The sequence below is a fragment of the Protopterus annectens genome, chromosome 7.part1, assembly GCF_019279795.1.
Source record: "Protopterus annectens isolate FY-2018-M chromosome 7.part1, PAN1.0, whole genome shotgun sequence".
NCBI lineage: Eukaryota > Metazoa > Chordata > Ceratodontiformes > Protopteridae > Protopterus > Protopterus annectens.
In genome coordinates this window covers 362,021,425-362,042,161 of record NC_056740.1, presented here as the reverse complement: position 1 = coordinate 362,042,161, position 20,737 = coordinate 362,021,425, and the positions used below count along the sequence as shown (strand labels likewise).

The following is a 20,737-nucleotide window of genomic DNA, read 5'->3' as shown; positions in this document are numbered from 1 at the left end:
AGATTGTCCTTAATGCCACAACACTGCCTGGGTTAAATGAGAACAGAAGTATCAATTCTGTCCTTATTATTAATTCAGAACAGTTTTGGCCAGTGTATAGTTTCACCCTAAGAGTTTTCATTGAATAATTGTTATTAATCATTTGTTCTCTTTAAGTGGAATAGTGTTGATAGGTTTTATTTTTGAAGAAGTCTGTGTTCTGTATATAGATGTAAGGTCTGAAGTAGTAATACATTTTCCTTTGAAGGACTGCTATTGTCTGTTGTTTTATTTTTTCTTTTGTTATCATCATCAGAACAGAGGGAAAACTAGTAAGGGAAAGTTCCAGAATTATGCAAAAAAAGCCCCAAAAAGCAATAAAGACAGCAAGCTCTCCTGCACCTGTCTACCCCCCCCCCCACCCCAACATTTTATATACTAACCCTGAGAGCACAATACCTTGGAGAAAAGCTAATATTCCAACAGCTTAGTATTGTCACATTTTTGGTCATTCAGTTTTACTGTCCCAGGAGTTAAGGTTATGCTCTATTAACGAGGTATTTCTCAAATCCACAGTTTGATTCCTGCAGCCTCCATTTGCTTACTGTTATTCTGAACAAGTCATTTAAGCAGGCAGTGGCACAGGCACTCCGGGGCAGTTAAGCTAGATCCTTCAGTGGTATCCTGGGTCTTACGTCTAGTAGTTACCAAAAACTGAGATTTACTTGAAACTGTAATCCTTTTTTTGTCTTGGAGTAGGATTTTTTTTTTTCCGAATTAGGAGCATGTCTAATTCAAATCTGACACGCCAGTGGAGGTCTTATCACACGTCCCTCTTTTATTGGTCAAAACAGTGAAAAAAACGATAAACCTGGAATACTGTATTGGACGAAATACTTTGAAATGGAGTACCTGGTGTAGGTGAGTCTGGTGACTCAAAATCGCAGTTTATTATAGACTTCTCTACAATGTGTGTTTCGGAGACTGCAAAGAGTTTGTTTAAAGAAGTTTGCTTTTAAGTTTTATCTGCCACTGATCGCCACCCACGTTTAACTTCCCAACTAGAACTTGTAGTTCTCTCCCAACTCTCTGACCTGCACGAAAAGGGGACCAGTCAGCCCTACCACAAGTAAGGCTCGAGTCAGGAAGGTGGCGCAGTGGCACATCCCTGCCTGTGACACAACTGAGCTGGAACTTGGAGGTGCTATGTCTTAAATAACTAAAAAAATAAATAAAAAGATTTTAAGGATATGTTTGTTTGCAGACTTCTGGTCTTTTCTGATCACACATGAATCTAGGTGGATTTTTGTTTCCATAATATGAACCAGACAAGAAACAGAAGCTTGTTTTGGAGCAAGGAGTAACCTCTTCCCAAACCAGCTTTCACAAGTAAAAAAAAAAAAAAAAAAAAAAAAAAAGAAATGCTGTTTATACAGTACCCTTTCCAATCAGGGCTGGACGAAAAGGTTACCACCCTCTCAAAACAGTACGAGAAGCCAGGACCCACGCCTCTCTTTATGCATAGTGACACTACTAAGTGCATTATAATAACGAAGGCTAGACGGGGTGATACAAAAAGACAAATGACAAGCAAGTAGCTGTTTTGTAGTTTAGCTTGACAGTAACGCAAATATTTTGTAACGCATTATTTTGTTAGGATGTTTCCTCGGTTATTACTGTTACCACTCCTGTGTGTCTCTGCTGTAATAGCCCTGCAGATCTGTTCCTTCAATGTGCGCTCCTTTGGTGGTGCCAAGGTTTCCAGACCCGAGATCCTCCAAGTTATCCTTCAGGTAAGCGCTTGAGAGAGCCCTAGTCTCAACAGAACGTGCAATCAAAGGGTAGTTTTTCCAGAAAGAGAATACTGCATTTATGTAACTTACTGTAGTCTTGCAACTGTTGCTTGAAGGATACTTATGCATAAACAAATAACTAGAAGCGATGCATCAGAGGGTGCCAGTGCAGTTTTCTAAAGAGGTTTCCGCACCCGTCACCCCAGAGAAGATACATAGGAAATGTTCGCAAAGTTCTAGTTCCTTTTCAAGCAAATCCACACAGTGGACTCCTTTGTATTTGCCAAGTTCAGGCAATAGTTAATGCGAATACTTTCCGTAATGGGTCTCTGTGTGCCCTAGCTAGGAACGCTGATTCTGAGAAAAAAAAAGAAACATAATCACAATAGAAAATGTGAAACCAATCTCACAGTTAGAGAAATTGAAGTATATAGTCTGTTGTCGTATTTTCCACTTCATGCTTCTTTTACCCCTAGATAGTTTAGTTTTTTTTTTTTTTGCAAATAAGAATCGTTGAAGAAAGTTGTTTTATTTGTAACAATTTAATTAACTGATGTCAACCACTGTGTGACGACTTGCCTAAGACTAATTTTCTTTTAAGTTTCAAATCACCTATTATGCCTCTCAAATTCGTTTCCAAAGAATTCTTTACAAAGCCAAAAATAACGGGTGGACAAAAGCCCACAAACCAAGGACAAGTTTTAAGTATTATACTATTTCACTTCAAAAGTTAATAGAACACAACAGGTTTTGCACCAACTTGCATTTCCTGAACAAGTATGAACTTCAAATATCTGACATTATTCACTACAATCCTCAGTAATTTGCCAGAAAATCAAACATTTTAGGAGGGACTGAGTAAAAATCTGAGGCAAAATCAGTCAGGGACATTATGTTAAATTAGAAACAACAGGGCATGGTGCAGGTATAACTGCTACGGTGGTTCTGCGGTACCGCTGTCGCCTCACAGCAAGACGTGTCCCGTTCGATTCTCAGCTAGAGCGTCTTCTGTCTGGAGACACGCGTGAATGGGCGTACCTTCCTTGAAGGTTGTGCGTCAGGGCTGGCAACTCGGCACGTAAAAAACTTCTGCCAATCATTAGTGGACTGGAGTTCCGCTGTGGCGACCCCTAACCGGGAAAAGCCGAAGGACACAACAACAGGGTGTGGTGCAGGTCTTTCTGACAGCCTGAGATTTATTTAATGCAACTGTCAGGGAGACAGCATCTTTACTTAATGAGGGTATAATATCAGTAGAGATGCTTTAAAGTTTCCTGAAATTATTTTCTGCTACTTTCAGTGAAGTAGTCGATCAGCTCAGTGAACAAAGAATCAAATAATTTCAGTTTAATATATCACAAAACAATGTTTTTATTTATTCGTTAATGGGGTGAACCCACTGGACACAGCTCTCCCTTTTTAGAGGTGACCGAAGAGCACTGTTTGGAGAAGTGACTTGCACAGAGTCACACAGTAGGCAAGTAAAGGCAAACATCGCAGCCTTAGCATGAAGCAGCTCACGAACAGCTCAGATGTTTATTGTCAGCTCAGATGTTTATTGTTCTGTGCCAACACCGGTTGTTTCAGTTGATATTTGGTTTAGTTTTCATTTTAGGGTCTAGATGAAACTTTCTTCAAGTCATGTTCATGATGGATTTGGTAGGATCTCTAATTGTAGTTATGGGAGGACTTTTTTTAACAAAAATGCTTGTTCATGTATTGTAAAATGAGAAATCCTTATTTGGGGTGCCTGCTTTATGAATTATAAACTGACATTGGCAAATTTTGAACTAGCATGCAGAACAGAAGCTAAAATGAATAGAAAGTCAAGGTCAAATCCATTGGAGAATTTCACAAGTAGACCATCTGGTACTCACACTTTCAAAACCATACTAACAGAAAAGACTTTCCATTTCTCTGCAACGTGGAACATTTGACCCTTACTATATCCCACCTGACTGAATTTTGACTAGTGTCCCAGGAGCTATAAGACGCTGTTGTTTACGGGTAGGAATGGATGGTCCAGGTCAAGTTACCCCTCCACAGGAGAAACCTGATGATGTCCCACTGCAGAAATACCCACTGAGGAAGGTCTAACATTGCACATCAGTGCACATGGACTTGGGTACACAAACCCTGAGGAAGAGTGTCTGCACTCCATCCAGCATGGAGAACCTTCAGAAGCATACACTAACTTCAGCTCACTGTAGCAGGGGACTGCATCACATCCCTATATGGGAAAAGATTAAGGGCATCCAAAAATAAGCAAGCATGTTAGTAAATAAATAAATAACAATCAGCTGATTATTTGCATACTTGAGATAATCTTCTTTGAGAATCCATTTCAAGATAATCAGTTAAACAACTTGAGGTTGTGTGGCTTCAGAGTTGAAGAGATTAAGTGATGGGTTACATGGTTGTACTATAATGGGTCACATTTCAAGCTGGCAAGGAACCAAGTCACTGAATACAAATGGGTATAAAAAGAAAAAACAAAAAGAACACATGGACACAAAATTAACATGTAAACAGTTTTGCAAGGATGCAAACGCCTGAATCTACCAAACCTGTACCTAAAAACCAAACCAAAGTACAAAGTCCACAGCTGTACATGAAGATGGCAGAAATCTTCCAAAATGAAGGAATCACTGGAAGAGCATACAACAGTGAGTTTGTTTTGTACTTTGGGGACGTGGCACAGGGAAAAGACTTTCAGGGAATTTGATCCTGGGGAACTGAAGATATACTGGGTTACAGGAGTAAAGTTTCCTCATATCACTCAGTTGTTTAAATGTAATGTTTTTATTATTTGTTTCTTTTTCATCTGTCACTGACATGAGTTCTTACTTAAGTGCACTTTGCCACATCTGGATGATGGACATGATTCCCATCTCTCACCTTTCCGTCCTGCATCAGGTGAGATCAGAGCTGGGGAGAAATGAATGGATGGTGGGAATAAAAGCTTGATGGTCATGCATGGCTGAAACACAGTTCAAAACACTTAAAGAACTAAAAAAAAACTTGCAGCTGAAAGGACAAAAGTAAGCAAATTGGTACTCTATTTATTTATTTCTCATTTGTTTAAATTCTCTCTCTCTCTCTCTATATATATACCAGAAGCCAATAGGACTCGTATGGAACCACACGTATACTTAACAAAAAATCCACACGAAAAAGTTCACTCAAAGCTCCAAAAGTCAGCAAAATAAATCCACCGAGGTGTATAAAAACAGAAAGTCTATTTATAACAAAAGTGTAAAACACAAACTCCGATCGTCAAGCGCTTTCACTAGACTATGCTAGCTTCATCAGAACAGTTAAATCAGCTGTGTATACACCATTTTATATGGAAATTGGCGCCAAAAAATGTAACAGTTCTTAAAGTAACATTGTTATAATTAAATATATATATATATATATATATATATATATATATATATATATATATATCTATATATATATATATATATATTTATAAATAACAGTAAATAATTGTTTAAATGACAAGTAAATAATTTCTTTTTTATCTGCTATTTCTTCTACACCATCTAAAAATTACATTTAACAATTTCATGGCATAATTTAAATTCAGCTAAGTCAAGGTCGTAATCAAAATTCTCACTTTTACACCAATTTTCTAATGACTGTTAAGAAAATGTGAGTCATTTGATTTATAAATAGTACTGCATGGTGTTTATTGGGTTATTGTGTATTATAATATGGTGTGTGTAGAGCTACCATGGCATCCACATAGTATATGCTTACACAAATACCACAATCTCTTTGAATGTACACAAGCATTGCTTTGCCATATACATTGAGGCAAGTCATTAGGTACTTAAAAACAAGTCCTCCAAAAGAAAATCAAGTCATGGTGTGCAAAAATCATGGGGCATAGCTAGGATTCTGTACCTATGAATATTGGGGTTAGCTGTCTGCATTGTTGTCTGAGTAGCAAATTATACAGATGTGCATTCAAATCTGCTGTTATTAGGATTATTTCAAGCACATAGTGTGGTGCTGGACTGCAAAATTCTATCATAGGATTATAGGAGGTTACTAGGCTATTGACCCTGAGGCCCTTACAAGCCTGGCCAAGAATTTAGCCTATGTTCCAACAAGTCAACACCCTATGCCACTGTCCACTAGGGACACAAGTGGAATCCCAGGGTGTATTTTCTGTTCCTCATCCAGTTATCTAGGTTGCACTTAAAAAGGTTTAATGAGGTACTCTGCTTTACATGGAGAGGGAGTCTATTCCACAAAAGGGGGAGTCTCTGGAACACACATCTGTTCTGCCAACAATTCCCATTGATGTCACAGACCAGGTTGAGGTCATGTGTGTGGGTTACTCAAGTGGAGCTTGACTTGAAGATATGCAGCAGTCCCATCAGGGCCGGGTCTGAGATTGCATTGTATGCCAGGCAGAGGTCACCTCTGAGGAGTCTGTAGGAGACTGAGTAGAGGGACAGGGCTTTTAGCCTACCTGTGCAGGGTAGATGTTTGAGGCCCTGGATTCTCTGGGTGAGGAACCTCTGTGGTCTCTCCAGCTGCTGCATGTGCTTTGTGAGGTACATGTCAAAAGGGGCATTGTACTCAATAATGGGTCTTGTAAGGGACGAATACAGGAATGTTGTGACCACCTTGTCCCTGGATGAGAAACCCTTACTAATGATGGTGGGCCATGTAGAAAGCTTTCCATACAAAGAAGGCAATATGGTGGTCAAAAGTCAGTTTGCTATCAACCTGGGTGCCCAAGTCCCTCACGGCTGATTGCGCGCTTAGTATCTTATTATCAATGTGATAATTTGTGGAGGCGTCACTTTCCCCAAAGGAGATAATTATGCATTTTTGGCATTCAGTTTGAGGCCATGTTTCTGGCACCAGTCATTTGTTTGGGTGAGACCCTCTTGGAGGGTGTCCACATCACTAGGGGAACTGATAACAGCACCCAGCTTGCAGCCATCTGCAAACGTGGTCAGCCATAGCCCACTAGATTTGGCCTGCACCTCCGAGAAGTGTATCCCAAACAGCAGATGCCCCAAGACCGATCCCTGGGGTACACCACTTGTTATGGGTGTACTACCTGAGGTGGCTTCCCCTATTTTGACTAGGTGAGTTCTGTCAGTGGTGTCCCAGCAGTTTGTGGAGTACTCCGAGGCTTGGTTCATTTGATTTTCTACAGTTGGTGTTTCACATTTTCTTTGGTATGGCGTCTGAGTTCTGTCAGTGAGCCAGTTTGCTACCCATCTGGTTTACTCTTCCTTGAGGAGGAGGATTTCATCCTGTCTGGTATTCCTGATTCCATGCAGCTATATAAATGCTCATGTAGTACTTTGGTGTAGGTTGTGACATATGTGCCAGTTCCTATGGACGGGGTGGGCTGTGAAGCTGTTTATATCTTCCCTCATGAGGTTGTAAACAAGCTTTGGAGAAGTTTTTTTTTTTTTTTACCCTAGCTGTGTGTGTGTGTGTGTGGGGGGGGGGGGTCAGGGGAGATGTTGACTTGAAAAGTGACTGCTTTGTGGTCGGATCTTACCAGGGTTATGACACTGCAGGGATGCTGCAGTGGTACTCATGTTGGTTAATACCAAGTCTAAGATATTTTCACCTCTTGGGGAGGTGTCAACCAACTGGTCACAGCATGCTTGTGTTGTCATTCCTTCTGAATACTGCCTCCTCCCCTATTTCTTACTGGAGAAGGATAATAAAAGGTTCTATACACACACTTATATTTTCAAGTAAACAAGCTCTTAGGAAACCTGAACAACAAATCTGGAAGAATGTGTGTTCTGCAGAAAACAAACTTTCTGCTGGGTAAATTAGCTAATCTGTTATGCTTTTTAAAAGTTTTTCTTTGTGCCCTGTTCTTTGCTGCATAAGTCTGTATTATTTGTTTACACTCATGTTCTTATAATTATTTAATGTGCTAACATCTATTTGACTTGTTTTGGTACTCAGCTCTGCATTATGTGGAAAGGTTTTCAACAAAAACAGTTTGTGCATGTCTCTTTATACCTTTGGGGGTAGGGTGGGGCATGAGGAATTGGACATGGCACTCTTAGGTTCATAGGTTCATAGGTTCATACTAGGCTATCTGCCCTAGGGCATTTATAAGCCTAGCCAGAGTATGTTTGGCTTTCACCACCCATTTTAAATGAATTTTGCTATGCCCTTTTTCAAGGTTAGTATACTGTGCCTCTGTCTAACAGTGACACAGAAGTGATACCCGGAGTAAACCTACAATCTCCCATCCACTCATCAAGACTCCTCTTGAAGAGAGTCAGTGAGGGACTCTGCCTAACCTGGACTGGGATTTTATTCCATAGTGAAGGGAGCCTCTGGGTTATGAATCTGTCCCTCCAGCATGTCCTATTTATTTCAGTGCTGAGGTTCAAGTCTCGAGTGTAGCTCGATGGGATTTGGATTTTCTGAGGTGCAGCATGTCCCTTAATTCCGGGTTGGACATGGCCTTATACGTCAGGCACAGGTCACCTCTGAGCAGGCGATATGCCACTGAGTAGAGCTGGAGTTTCTTTAACCAGGCAGCATATGGCATCTGTTTGAGCCCTTTGATCCTCTTGGTGAGGTACTTTTGGGGTCTTTCCAGTTGCTGCAGGTGTTTGGTAAGGTACATCTTTAAAGGGGCAATGTACTTGATTATGGGCCTGATGAGGGATGAGTAAAGAGGCACGATGACCTCCCCTAATCTAGATGTGAATCCCTTCATGATTAGGTGGGCTATATAAAATGTTTTTCTAACCACTTTGGCCACGTGGTTGTCAAATGAGAGATTGCTATCAACTTGGGTCCCCAGGTCCCTAATTACTTCTTCTGTACTTAATGGATTACCACCTATGTGGTAATTTGTGGGCACTTTGTTTTTGCCAAAGGGGATGACTATACACTTTTTGGCATTTAGCTTGAGGCCATGGCTCTGGCACCAGTTTTCTGTTTCTATGAGGCCCTTTTGGAGGATGCTTGTGTCAGCTGCAGAGTCGATTATGGCACCCAGTTTGCAGTCATCTGCGAATCTTGAATGTGAATGTATATCTTCAGAATCTGCAGCTGCCCTGATTTGCTTGAACTAATCTCAACACTATGGTTTCAGAGTCAGCACTCAACACTGCATGGTACGGACAAAAATTTTACTGCATGTAACTCAGTAAAACATTTTAGCTTCAACTAAAATAAATACAATTAGAAATTCATGTAAGTTCAAAGCAATTGCATTCTGGCTTTGGACTTCCTCCAGAACTTCTTCTTCTTCCGGCTTTTCCCGGTTAGGAGTCACCACAGCGGATCACATGTCCACTCATGATTGGTAGTGGAGTTTTACGGTGTTGAGTTGCCAGCCTGGCACCCAACCTTCCACACATGCACGCACTCATGCCTAAGGCCAATTTAGAGTATCCAATCCACCTACATTGGACTTCCTCCAGAACTTTGTTGAGTCTTGTTGAGTCTTTCGGCTTTTTCCAGTTAGGGGTTACCACAGTGGAACTCCGGTCCGCTAATGATTGGTATTTGATTTTACATGCCAAGTTACCAGCCCTGACGCACAACCTTCAATGAAGGTATGCCCATTCACGCATGTCTCCACGCAGAAGACGCTCTAGCTGAGAATCGAACCAGACAGCATCTTACTGTGAGGCGACAATGCTACCGCAGCACCACCACCACAGTGGGACTTCCTCCAGAACTACCACTCTGAAATTCAAACTCCAAAAACTGAAACATAAAGATGTGAGCTAAAACAGACAAATATGGACTTGATCTATTATAGAGACCCTGGAACACAGAAAGAAGAGCCATCTGTTCAGGTGAATGCCTCTTTATGATCCAGTGTTCTTGAAAACCAAGAAGATGGCTAACTATTATAAGTGGAAATGTAAGGATTGCACATAGGAGAAGATTATGTAATATTACTAGTATTTATTTTCATATATACTGCATTTTATTTTATTGTACGGTCTCCCATAAAGTATTTTTATTACTTAGTTGCATGCCATTTTCCCTTAACCTTTGTATTTTACATCTTTGATTGAAAAATAAGTAATTCACCACATAGAGATTTTGAAGGCTGTTTTTATAATGCATTTTTTGCCACTTAACAGTATAATGCTGTGATGCTTTCTAGTTACTATGATATGTAAGGAAAGGCGCATGTTTTCCAATACAAAATCTGAAATGCTCATTGAAACAGCTGATGTTCATGTTATCAATCACTGTTGCCATATTATATCCTGCCAAGGGTGTAACAGCTGGATGGCTTCCAAAGCTTCAGGGCACCTTCCATGTACCCAGACTGTCAGGCAGCTGGACCTGAGCTGAGCTGACTAAAAGACAAGTTTGGGTGTGAAGCCCTTCTGAGCTTTCCTGCTTCTGAAGAGTAAGCTCCTCCGAGGCTTTCAAAGATCAACCATCAGCTTGTGCTTTCCTTTGTTGGCAGATAAGTTCCCTTTGGGGAAAAAAAATCCATTTTCTTAATGTTGATGTTTTATTACTTTCCTCATCAGAAAGTTTATTGTAAAGCTGGGGGTACTATGTTTTAATAGACTTTCTTGAGACTGTAACATACTTTAAAAGGAGCACTCATTTTTTCTGTTTAAAAGTGTTATAAATTAATTGAAAACATTTTTTTGTGGCAAATAATATTTATTTTACTTTTGTGGGGCTGGCATAGAGTTTAAACGTGCTTTTTACTGTGTTTTTCTATCTAAAACACAACTTTTGTGAATCAGTAATGTTTACCGACAATTGCTGCTAATCTTTCACAGGAAAGAGGCACCATTTTTGGCTTGACCATGGAACAGACTGCTGGTTCCACAGTCAGTCCTTCTTCCAGCCACAACAAGAAAAAAATTAAGCAAACGGCTTTTGTCACCGCAGCATTCTAGCAATTTGCTTCAGTCACAGGTTGGAGACTGCATTGTGGCCATTTGTTGTTCCATAGACCATTCCGTTACCCCGGATCCCTCTAGTGTAGTACCTACAGCCACTAAGGACCAAGGTTTAGTCACATCCTCTGTAGCTGTGTGGGTGCCCTCAGTAGGCTAGGGAGAGACACTCTTGTTAGTCCTGGGAAAGGGAACAGGGAAGGTTTCCTTTTGTGTTGGAATGCTGTGCCCATCCCTGGAGAAGCTGCTGCTGCTATTAGTAACACAGCTGGACTAATTTTTCCTGTCAAAAACATTCAGACTACTGATCCTTCTTGTGAAGTAGTTCCTGGTAAAAGAAAGAGGGATTCCTCTGTCCCTGAAGAGATTCAAGATTCTGAATCTGAACAGGAAGATGCAGGGACAGATACAGGGGTTTTAACTCAGATTTCTGCTTCCGATTCAGAGAAAGTTCAGTTTCTGATTTTGTCTGTGGGGGTTTCTCTTTCTCTGAGACTATTTCTAGAATGTGCCAGTGTGGAGAAGAGTGAAGTTTCTCGTTCCCTGAAAATGTACTATGAGTTGTTACAGAAGGATCTTCCAGAACATACACCCATTCCTCCTGTTCTGTCTGCTTTAGAGGATGTGTGTGTTATTGTCTGCAATTTTCCTGATAGTCAGCCAGCTGCCCCTAAAAAGGCAAATAAGATGTATAAAGCTCTTCAGTCTTTTAAATTTTTATATACTATTCCCAAACCTAACCCCACAGCTATAGCTCTAGTTATTCCCACCTGCTCTTTCTGACAAGGATAGGAACATTATTGCTGGGTATGGGAAAACATGTATACTTCTGCAACTTTAATTTTCACAATTTTGAATTGTCAAATTCATATGTTAAAGTTTGTTCTGACAAATTCTGAAAGTATGAAGAATGTTTTATCTGCAATTTCTTCTTGTTAGAATAAATCTGCTTTAAATAACTCAGTTTCTTCTATTGCACAAGTCACTACTAGTTATTTACAGTGTAAGACTCTGTTGATATTTTTTCCAGAGCTGTCAGCAGTGTTACTGTTTTGAGGAGGTTTACATGGCTGCATTCTTAGAACCTCCCAGATGATGTAAAAATGAGATTTTAAGTTCTCCATTGGATAAAGCTTTGGTGTTTGACCCCTGTGCTACAGAAGGGACCAAAATGTGTGATGAAAGGAGCAAGCTGATCCAGGGAATCTTAATTTTTTTTCGGCCCACTTTTTACAGATTTTCCAAGGGATCTTCAATCTCCTCATACATTTTTTGGCAAAAAAAAGACAGAATAAACAGTCTCAACCAAATACAGGTAACACTTGTTTAAAAGGAAATGGCAAGGTGGTTCCAACTACAAGTCCCAAACCTCCCAAAACCAAGGTCAATCCAACAAGGCTGAATGACTGTTCAAGCGCTCTTGGGAACCCCTTCCACCCCGGTCCCTTTTTTCTACCAGAGTCTCTGAATCTCAGTTTTTCTCATTGGCAGCAGATAGTTTCAGACAAATAGGGTATGCAACTCATTCTTCAAGGCTATGAATGGCAGTGGGAGGAAATTTCTCATTTCTAGGGTGTCATTTCTTATCTTCCAGGTCAGACTCTTTTATTTGCACCGGATTTTCATCACATGCTGTCTCAAGGAGTGATAGAACCAGTTCATTCTTCCCAGGTGGGGAAGGGTTTTTATTCAAGGGTATTCCTAGTGCCAAAGAAAGAAAGAAAATTTGTGGAGACCAATTCTGAATCTTTCTTTCTTAAACTTGTTTGTGATAGTATCCAAATTCAAAAGTATGTCATTTCAAAACCTGTTGCCTCTTCTTCCTCTTTCAAGTTTCCGGACAACACTGCACTTAAAAGATGCTTATCATCGTATCCCTATTCATCCAGAATTCAGCTGGTTCTTAAGGCTTCGTGAGTCTGGATCACATTATCAGTTCTCTCCCGTACTGATCCATTCTTGCCCCCCCTCCTCTTCTTCTCCATATTCACTAACAAACTTACTTGTGACCTCCCCATATCCCGTTTATTCTCTATGCCAGTGACATGGTCATTTACTTGTGAGGTCACTCTAACACCAACAGTCAATGTCAACTCAGTCAGACTTACATGAGCTCCACCAATGGCTCATAAACCATAAACTACTCAACCCCAACAAGACCAAAACTGTGTTTTTTTGAAATTCCACAGAAAATTCACCAAACACTTGACTCTAACTATCTTTGACCTACACAGCCATTCCATAGAGACAAACTCCACCTTCAAATACCTGGGACTATGGCTTAATCACTCACTAAACTTCCATTTCCACATAGACAAAGTGAGAACCAAAATAAACTCTCTTGTCTTCTGGGTCAAAACAATCTCCCCTTTTTTATCACAACCAGCTATAGTAGCCATAGGCAAAGGAGTTCTCCTTTCTCAACTTGAATATGGGCTCCTAGTTTTTGCTTCTGTGCCAAGAAAAACATTGCCACAGTCTAGACTACCTCTAACACTATCTACCAATTCATTACAAACTTTCCACTCTGTGAGCATCACTATGTCACCCTAGAAAAGGGCCAAATGGCTGTCTGTACCTACTTTTAGGATCCCAACTCTAAAAACTACTCTATTTACACAAATGTACTACCCCTTGCAGTTAGACTTCATGAAAAAAACCCTGCTCATACAACCTGAGACACAACTCACAATCCACACCAACTCTCATTATCCTTAGAAGCAAACTCCACAGCACTGCATGTGCTCTGTCGCACAAACTCTCATTATCCCTAGAACCAAACTCCACAGCACTGCACATGCTCTGTCACACCACCTGTCATTATCCCAAGAGCCAAACTCCACAGCATTGCACATGCTCTGTCACACCAACTCTCATTATCCCTAGAACCAAACTCCACAGCACTGCACATGCTCTGTCACACCAACTCTCATTATCCCTAGACCCAAACTCCACAGCACTGCACATGCTCTGTCACACCAACTCTCATTATCCCTAGAACCAAACTCCACAGCACTGCACGTTTTCTCCTCTCAGGCACCTACTCTTTGGCAAGCTCTCCCCATTGACATTAAGGAAAGCAACACTTAGTCCAGATTCGGAATACATCTCAAAAAGCACTTCTTCAGCCATGACAAATGCTCCTTCTTCAATGCATGACATATCGCCTAAACTACCTTCTTTCAGAGTCTCTTCTCCTCTGTCAAGATTCACTGAAGATTGACCCCCTTTAGAAACTAATGTATATTTTGGACTTTGCATTCTGCTTTGTACATTGCACCGTGCTTTTCACTGGAATGTATATACACAGCTTTTTCTGTGTAATCAGTCTGTATTTTTTGTTTGTGAAATGTTTTGTATTTCACCCAAGCTGAGCCTGAAATTGGTCAGTGCTAATCAGTGTATTACATCAGTAAATTAATTTAAATAAATAAGCAATAAATAAATATCCACTACACTTGGAATGTTCACAAAGTGTCTAGCTCCAATTATAGCTCACTCCAGGCTACAAGGTATCCACATTTTTCCATATTTAGACAACCTTCTTATCTTTACAGAGAGTTTCAGGAATCTCTCGAGTGAGAGATCTCTTACACAATCTAGGATTCCAAGACAACATTCCGAAGGTTTTTTTTTTTTACTCTGTCACACTGGATTGTGTTTCTGGGATGTCAACTAGACACCTTAGTTCAAAGAGCTTTTCTTCCATAGGAAAATGTTCTTTATCAATTTCTAAGGGTATCCACTCAGACTTCTATCATTGAGACGAAATACCGCAGGATTTTGGGTTTCATGGCATTTATGAGTTTCATGATACCCCTGGCAATACTCCACATTCAAAAGATTCAGTGGTGTCTGAAATCTCTTTGCCCCCAGCATCAACACCCTTTATTTTTTTTAAATCCCAGTGCTGGGGTTTGTCAAAAGAGAACTCTTTTGGTGGAAACAGCAGATATCCTTAAATCCAGGTCTCCCCTTGTTCCTCTCTGCTCCAATGCAGTCAGTCACCACAGACACTTTGGACTTTGCTTGAGGAGCAGTTTCAGGAAAGACAAAAGTGCAGGAGATGTGAGACACCAAGGACAAGACACAGGCACATAAATATCAAGGAGATGTTTGCCATAGTCAAGGCATTCAACTCTTTGGGCCATCTTTGGTCCTTGGGATCTCTACAAGTGGTTACAGGTAATACCACAGTCATGTGGTACATCAACAAGCAAGAAAGAACCAGGTCATACCCTCTTTGCAGACTAGCCACGTTAGTTTGGGATATAGCTTCAGAGCACAATCTCACTCTACAGGCATCCAACATTCCATCAAATCAAACCTGTGTGGCAAACAAGCTGAGCAGGACCAGACCGTCATGACTAGCTCAGGGGGTCTTCCTACATTTGATCCTTTTGTGGGGAATTCCCCAAGTAGACATCTTTGTCTCTTCTCTGAACAATCAACTGGTAAGCTTCTTTTCCAGGACTCCATGTCAGAAGGCCTAAAAGACAGATGCCTTTTCTTTTCTTTTCCTTGGACAGGAATGCTCATGTATGCTTTTCCACCCTTCCCACTAATATCCAGGGTGCTTCTGAAGAATCCACCAAGATCATTGTGGTGACTCCCTTCTGGCTCAGTCAACCATAGTTTTCCCTTCTTTTGGAAATGGCCAGGGGCAATTACCACAAGCTTCCTCACAGATTGGATCTACTTACACAAGAACAAGGGTGCTTCAACTGACTGCCTGGATGATATGGTCTTAATTCTTTTTAGGCATTTGCTTACTGAGGACATGCAGCAGGTACTAATGGAGGCAAGAAAGCCTGCTAGTAGAAGATTGCATATCATCAAATGGAAAAGGTTTCCTAGCTGGTGCCAGCAACATAACCAGCACCCATTCAGGGCTAGCTGTTCTCTGGTTTTACAATATATGTGTGAGTTATTATCCTATAGCCTTACTTATTCCTCTATCAAGGTTCATTTATCAGTCATTTCAGTATATCTGCCCATGGATCCTCCTCTTTCAATACATTCTCATGTCAAAATCTTCTTGAAAGGGGTTTTGCATAAGAGGCCTCCAAGAAAATTGGTAGCCCCCCCTTGTGATTTTAATTTAGTGTTATAGAAGCTAACTCTTGTTCCATTTGAACCAGCTAATCTGGTTGACTGGAGGTACTTAACACGGAAAACAGATTTACTGATTGCTCTGACATTTGCAAGAAGGGTATCTGAGTTGCAAGCTCTTATGGTGAGCCAACCCTAGCTCTTTTTCCATAGGGACAGGATTTCTTTGAGAACTAATCCTTCTTTTATGCCTAAAATGGTATCCAAGTTTACTTTAAGCCAAACTATACATCTCCCTGTTTTCTTTCCTAAATCTAAAAATGAGGGAGAAAGGATACTCCATACTTTGGATGTCCACAAACAACTCATGTACTATATTATCATAACTAAATCTTTCAGATCTTTGGATCAGTTTGTTCATTTCTTGTGAAGGTAAGAAGAAGGGATAACCTGTTTTAAACCAGACTATTTCCAAATGGTTGTCTAAGGCTTTTACCTTTCATTATATTTACCATAACAAAATTATTCCAGGCAGGATCAAGGTTCAGTCTACCAGGTCATTGGCTTTATCTATGGCTTTTTGTAAAGGTATGGATTTTAGAAATATTGTAGTAGTTGCTACTTGGTCTTCTGTGCATACCATAACAAAGCACTATAAGCTAGATTCCTTCTCTAGGTCCAGATTAAACTTTGCTAGCTCTGTTCTCCAGGGGCTTCTGGACTCTTCCTTCCACTTCCCAAATTTAGTAAACTAGGGTAATCTACCCATATAGCTAAGGCTACTACAGCAGTGATCAGTATGATTGACATAGTATAGTTGTGTTAGTAAACGTACCATAAGACTAGGTGTTCGAATGATTACTGCCTCAGTAGCCATTCCCTCCCTCCAACCCCCTTGTTTTTTGGTGTGTTGTTTTTTTTATGTCAGGGTGTGGAAATTTATTTTTTTGTTATTCATAGCACTGTCCTTTCAGAGTTCATCCTCCCTCTCTCTACTGGCAAGAGAGTTCTGAAGGGCTTGGTGCCCAAACTTGTATTTTAGTCAGCTCAGTTCAAGCACAGTAATAGTTTGGGTACATGAAAGGTGCCCTGAAGCTTTGGAAGTTGGCCAGCTGTTATATCCTTGGAAGGATGTAACCCATACAGCTAAGGCTACTGCAGCAGTAATCATTTGAATATCTACTGTTATGGTAAGTTTACTTACACAACTGTAGTTAGAATTCCAATGCCTATAATTTTGATGAGTTCTATGAGTTTCTAAATAAAATATGAAAGGCCAAGATTTATTTTTTCATCTGAGACAAATGCCAGTGTATTTGTATTTCTGCCATTTATTTAGTAGATTTGTGATATCTGGCTGAATTACAATAAGTACAATAGTTCTTCTGGACTGTTACCTTATTATGGTAAATGGGCTTGTGTATCTTAATGGAACTATGAGCTATATATAGGTCACCCCCCGATGGACAGGTCATGGCAAAGACAGATCAAACTAAACGCATTTCGCTGAAGAAGGTAATGGCAATCAACTCCGGTACTAATCACAGTAAAACCCTCTGGGCAAAAGCAACCAGAGACATTTAAAAAATACCAAAACATTAGAACCATTTGCTGAGATGCTCAGAGGTGAAAAAAGTTTGTTGCTGCAAAGAAATATACACCTCTGGAACTTGGGATGTAAGAACTATGAGCCAAGGTAAACCTGATGTGATTAAGGATGAGATGACATGAACAAACAATGACTTGAGAATTGCTAACGTAAATGGCATAGAAAGGATAATTTTTCATCAAATAATTAACAGATCTTCTATTGTGGACAAGAATCTTGCAGAAGAAATGGAGCAGACCAGATGGCTCCAAGGCAAGCCATTCAATATTACAAGATTATGCTCCAACTACAGATGTCAAAGAGGAAATAGTCATCCAGTTTTATGGGGATCTGCAGCATCTTCCTGGATATAACACCAGAAAAGATCTTACCTTCCTCAGAGGTGACTGAGATGTTAAAGTTGGTAGTCAAAGTACAACTGGATTAATGGGTAAGTTTAACCATGGAGTACAAAATGAAGCAGGTCATACACTTACAAAATCCTTGCAAGATGATTCACTGGTTATAGCAATCACTGTCTTCAACAATTTAAGCAACGGATTTACACATGGATATCACCAGGTGGGTGGTCAGTACTGAAATCAGAACTGTGGTGGTGGAGAAAACTTTGGAAAATTCCATGGCCTGCAGAAAGGTCAAATCAGTCAAGACTTAAGGAAGCAAACCTACCCTGTTCACTGGAAGGCTAGTAGTAAAATTAAAGTTTACATAATTTGGTCATACAATGTCAAGACGGTATCCACCACAGAAGACAGTGATGTTGGGAATATCGATAGCAAAAGGTGAAGGACATGACAGAGGGTAAGATGGACAGACAGCATTACTGAAGCATTGTAAATGAATTTGCAAGAGCTTTAAGTGGCAATTGTTGACAGTAAGACCTGCTGTGCTAAATTCCTTAAAGTCACAGAGTGTCAGACTCAACGAAATGACCAAACAACAACAATAACAACAAACAAAGTAACCATTTCATGTATGAGACTACATGTCAATTCTCCTACAACCCCCCCCAAAAAAAAGAAGAAGATGTGAAAATCTGAAGCCACATCTTCAAATTATGCCTCGTATTTGAAGAAAAGCCTCATATGAGGTACTTTGAATTGCCAGTTAAAATATGTCTAACGCTCTGCTGTTTAGTATGGTGAGAGCTACTAATCTGATGTGGAATCCTTTGTTAAGAATGACTTCTCATGGTCAAATTTTCATAATGCAAGATATGAAAAACACGAAGGATATCTTTAGCATGGTTATATTATCTTCTGCTACAGTCATTGCACTCCGTGAGCGACAGAGAACAATGATATATCACTTATGTGAGACAATAAAGTCTTTCATACCTCAGTGTCATTTAGAAAATGATCTCCTTCCCATCACCTGATCCCCAATATCATACAAGTAACATTATGTTAACTGCACACCCTTCAACTTATCTCCATCATCTTTAATTGATTAATTAAGGAAGACATTGTTGCAGTAATCTAGGGGTCTTTCCTCAAGGACCTGTCCCTGTTACCAACAATATTGCAGTCTATCAGCTCTTGTGCAGTGTGAGTCCTTTAGTTTCTGATTTCCATTTGCTATGTAAACTATCTGATATACTACAATAATTTCTGCTTCTTTCTCCAATTCCTGGAGAAAAGCAGATTGCATGGTATTCCCTTATTACCTCTTGCTAACCGTTTAGTATTTTCTCTTTAAAAAAAGGAAGCATTGGACTTCCTTGTAGATCTCTACAATCTTCCACAAAATGAATATAATGTCCTTGTCAGAGTTCTGTCCCTTTCACTAAAACCAGTATGCTGAGTAACCGATCCATTACCAGATATCGCTCTTCCCTTTAGCACAGCTTTCCACTCCATTCTACAGTGAGATAACAAGCAAACATTGCATGTCGACTTTGTAATTCAACCATTGCTGAGGCCTGCAAAATACCGTTAGTGCAGAGGAACCAAGAATTAAAGAGGAACTTAAATTGCTGTTAAGTTCACTATCATCAGCAGTTCTCAGTTCCCCCTATTCAAAAACCAAATGCAACCTTAAGATCAGCTTTGCAGTGTGCAGTGTGTCTTCACAAACGTGATGTTCCATCGTTTTTGGTAGACATCACATGCTTTCAGTTTTTTTCCTTAACTGATTTGTGTTGTATACTTACAAGTCTGAATTGCTTGTGAAGTAAATAATTCAAGCATCGTCTGTTCCTAACTTACTTTACTGCATGGTACCCATGATAGTGTGACATATGTCATAAAACAAAGTGCAATGTCATAAAATCAAATTATAATACTACGTTGTGACAGACAAATTGTTTCATAAAATATGGTGGGATGGTACTGCATGTCAAAAACAATTAGCAAGGCCATTACAGTATGGAAGAAAACTAGGAAACTGTTAAATTGTAACTGCTAGAACTGCATTAGTTTTCAGACATTTATTAAAAGTAATAGTTTGCTAAGTTATCAAAATAACATATACATACATTCATATATACACACACACATCATCATCATCACCATTTCTTTCGGCTGTTCCTGTTACGGGTCACCACAGCAGATCACCTGTTTCCATTTCTTCCTGTCCTCTGCATCTTGCTCTGTCACACCAACCACCTGCATGTCCTCTCTCACCACATCCATAAACCTTATCTTAGGCCTTCCTCTTTTCCTGTTACCTGGTAGCTTCATCCTTAGCATCCTTTTCCCAATATACTCAGCATCCCTCCTCAGCACATGTCCAAACCAACGTAATCGTGCCTCTCTGGCTTTGTCTCCAAACCTTCCAACCTGGGCTGACCCTCTAATATTCCTAATTCCTAATCCTGTCTACCCTCGTCACACCCAGTGCAAATCTTAACATCTTTAATTCTGCCACATCCAGCTCAGTCTCCTGCCTTTTTGTCAATGCCACTGTCTCCAACCCATATAACATAGCTGGTCTCACTACCCTCTTGCAGACCTTCCCTTTCACTCTTACATGTACTCATCTGTCACAAATCACTCCTGACACTCTTCTCCACCCACTCCATCCTGCCTGTACTCTCTTCTTCACCTCTCTTCCACACTCACCGTTACTCTGAACTATTGACCCCAAGTATTTAAACTCATCCACCTTTGCCACCTCTACTCCTTGCATCCTCACCATTCCTCTATCCTCCCTCTCATTCACACACATATATTCTGTCTTAGTCCTGCTGACCTTCATTCCTCTTATCTCTAGAGCATATCTCCATCTCTCCAGTGTCTCATCCACCTGTTCCCTACTCTCACTACAGATCACAATGTCATCTGCAAACATCATAGTCCACGGTGACTCCTGTCTGATCTCGTCTGTCAACCTGTCCATCACCATTGCAAATAAGAAAGGGCTCAGAGCTGATCCTTGATGTAACCCCACCTCCACCTTAAACG

At 40.3% G+C, this 20,737-nt stretch overlaps 1 protein-coding gene across 1 annotated transcript in view; it reads left to right on the top strand.

Annotated features, from left to right (window-relative positions):
• The first annotated feature begins 1,513 nt into the window (after positions 1-1,513).
• Positions 1,514-20,737, top strand: part of DNASE1L3 (deoxyribonuclease 1 like 3) — a 545,096-nt gene continuing 525,872 nt past the window's right edge. Inside the window, exon 1 of the mRNA XM_044078792.1 lies at positions 1,514-1,772. Within this exon, the coding sequence (XP_043934727.1) occupies positions 1,638-1,772 (135 nt within the window). The 5' untranslated portion in view covers positions 1,514-1,637. The remainder of the gene's footprint in view (positions 1,773-20,737) is intronic.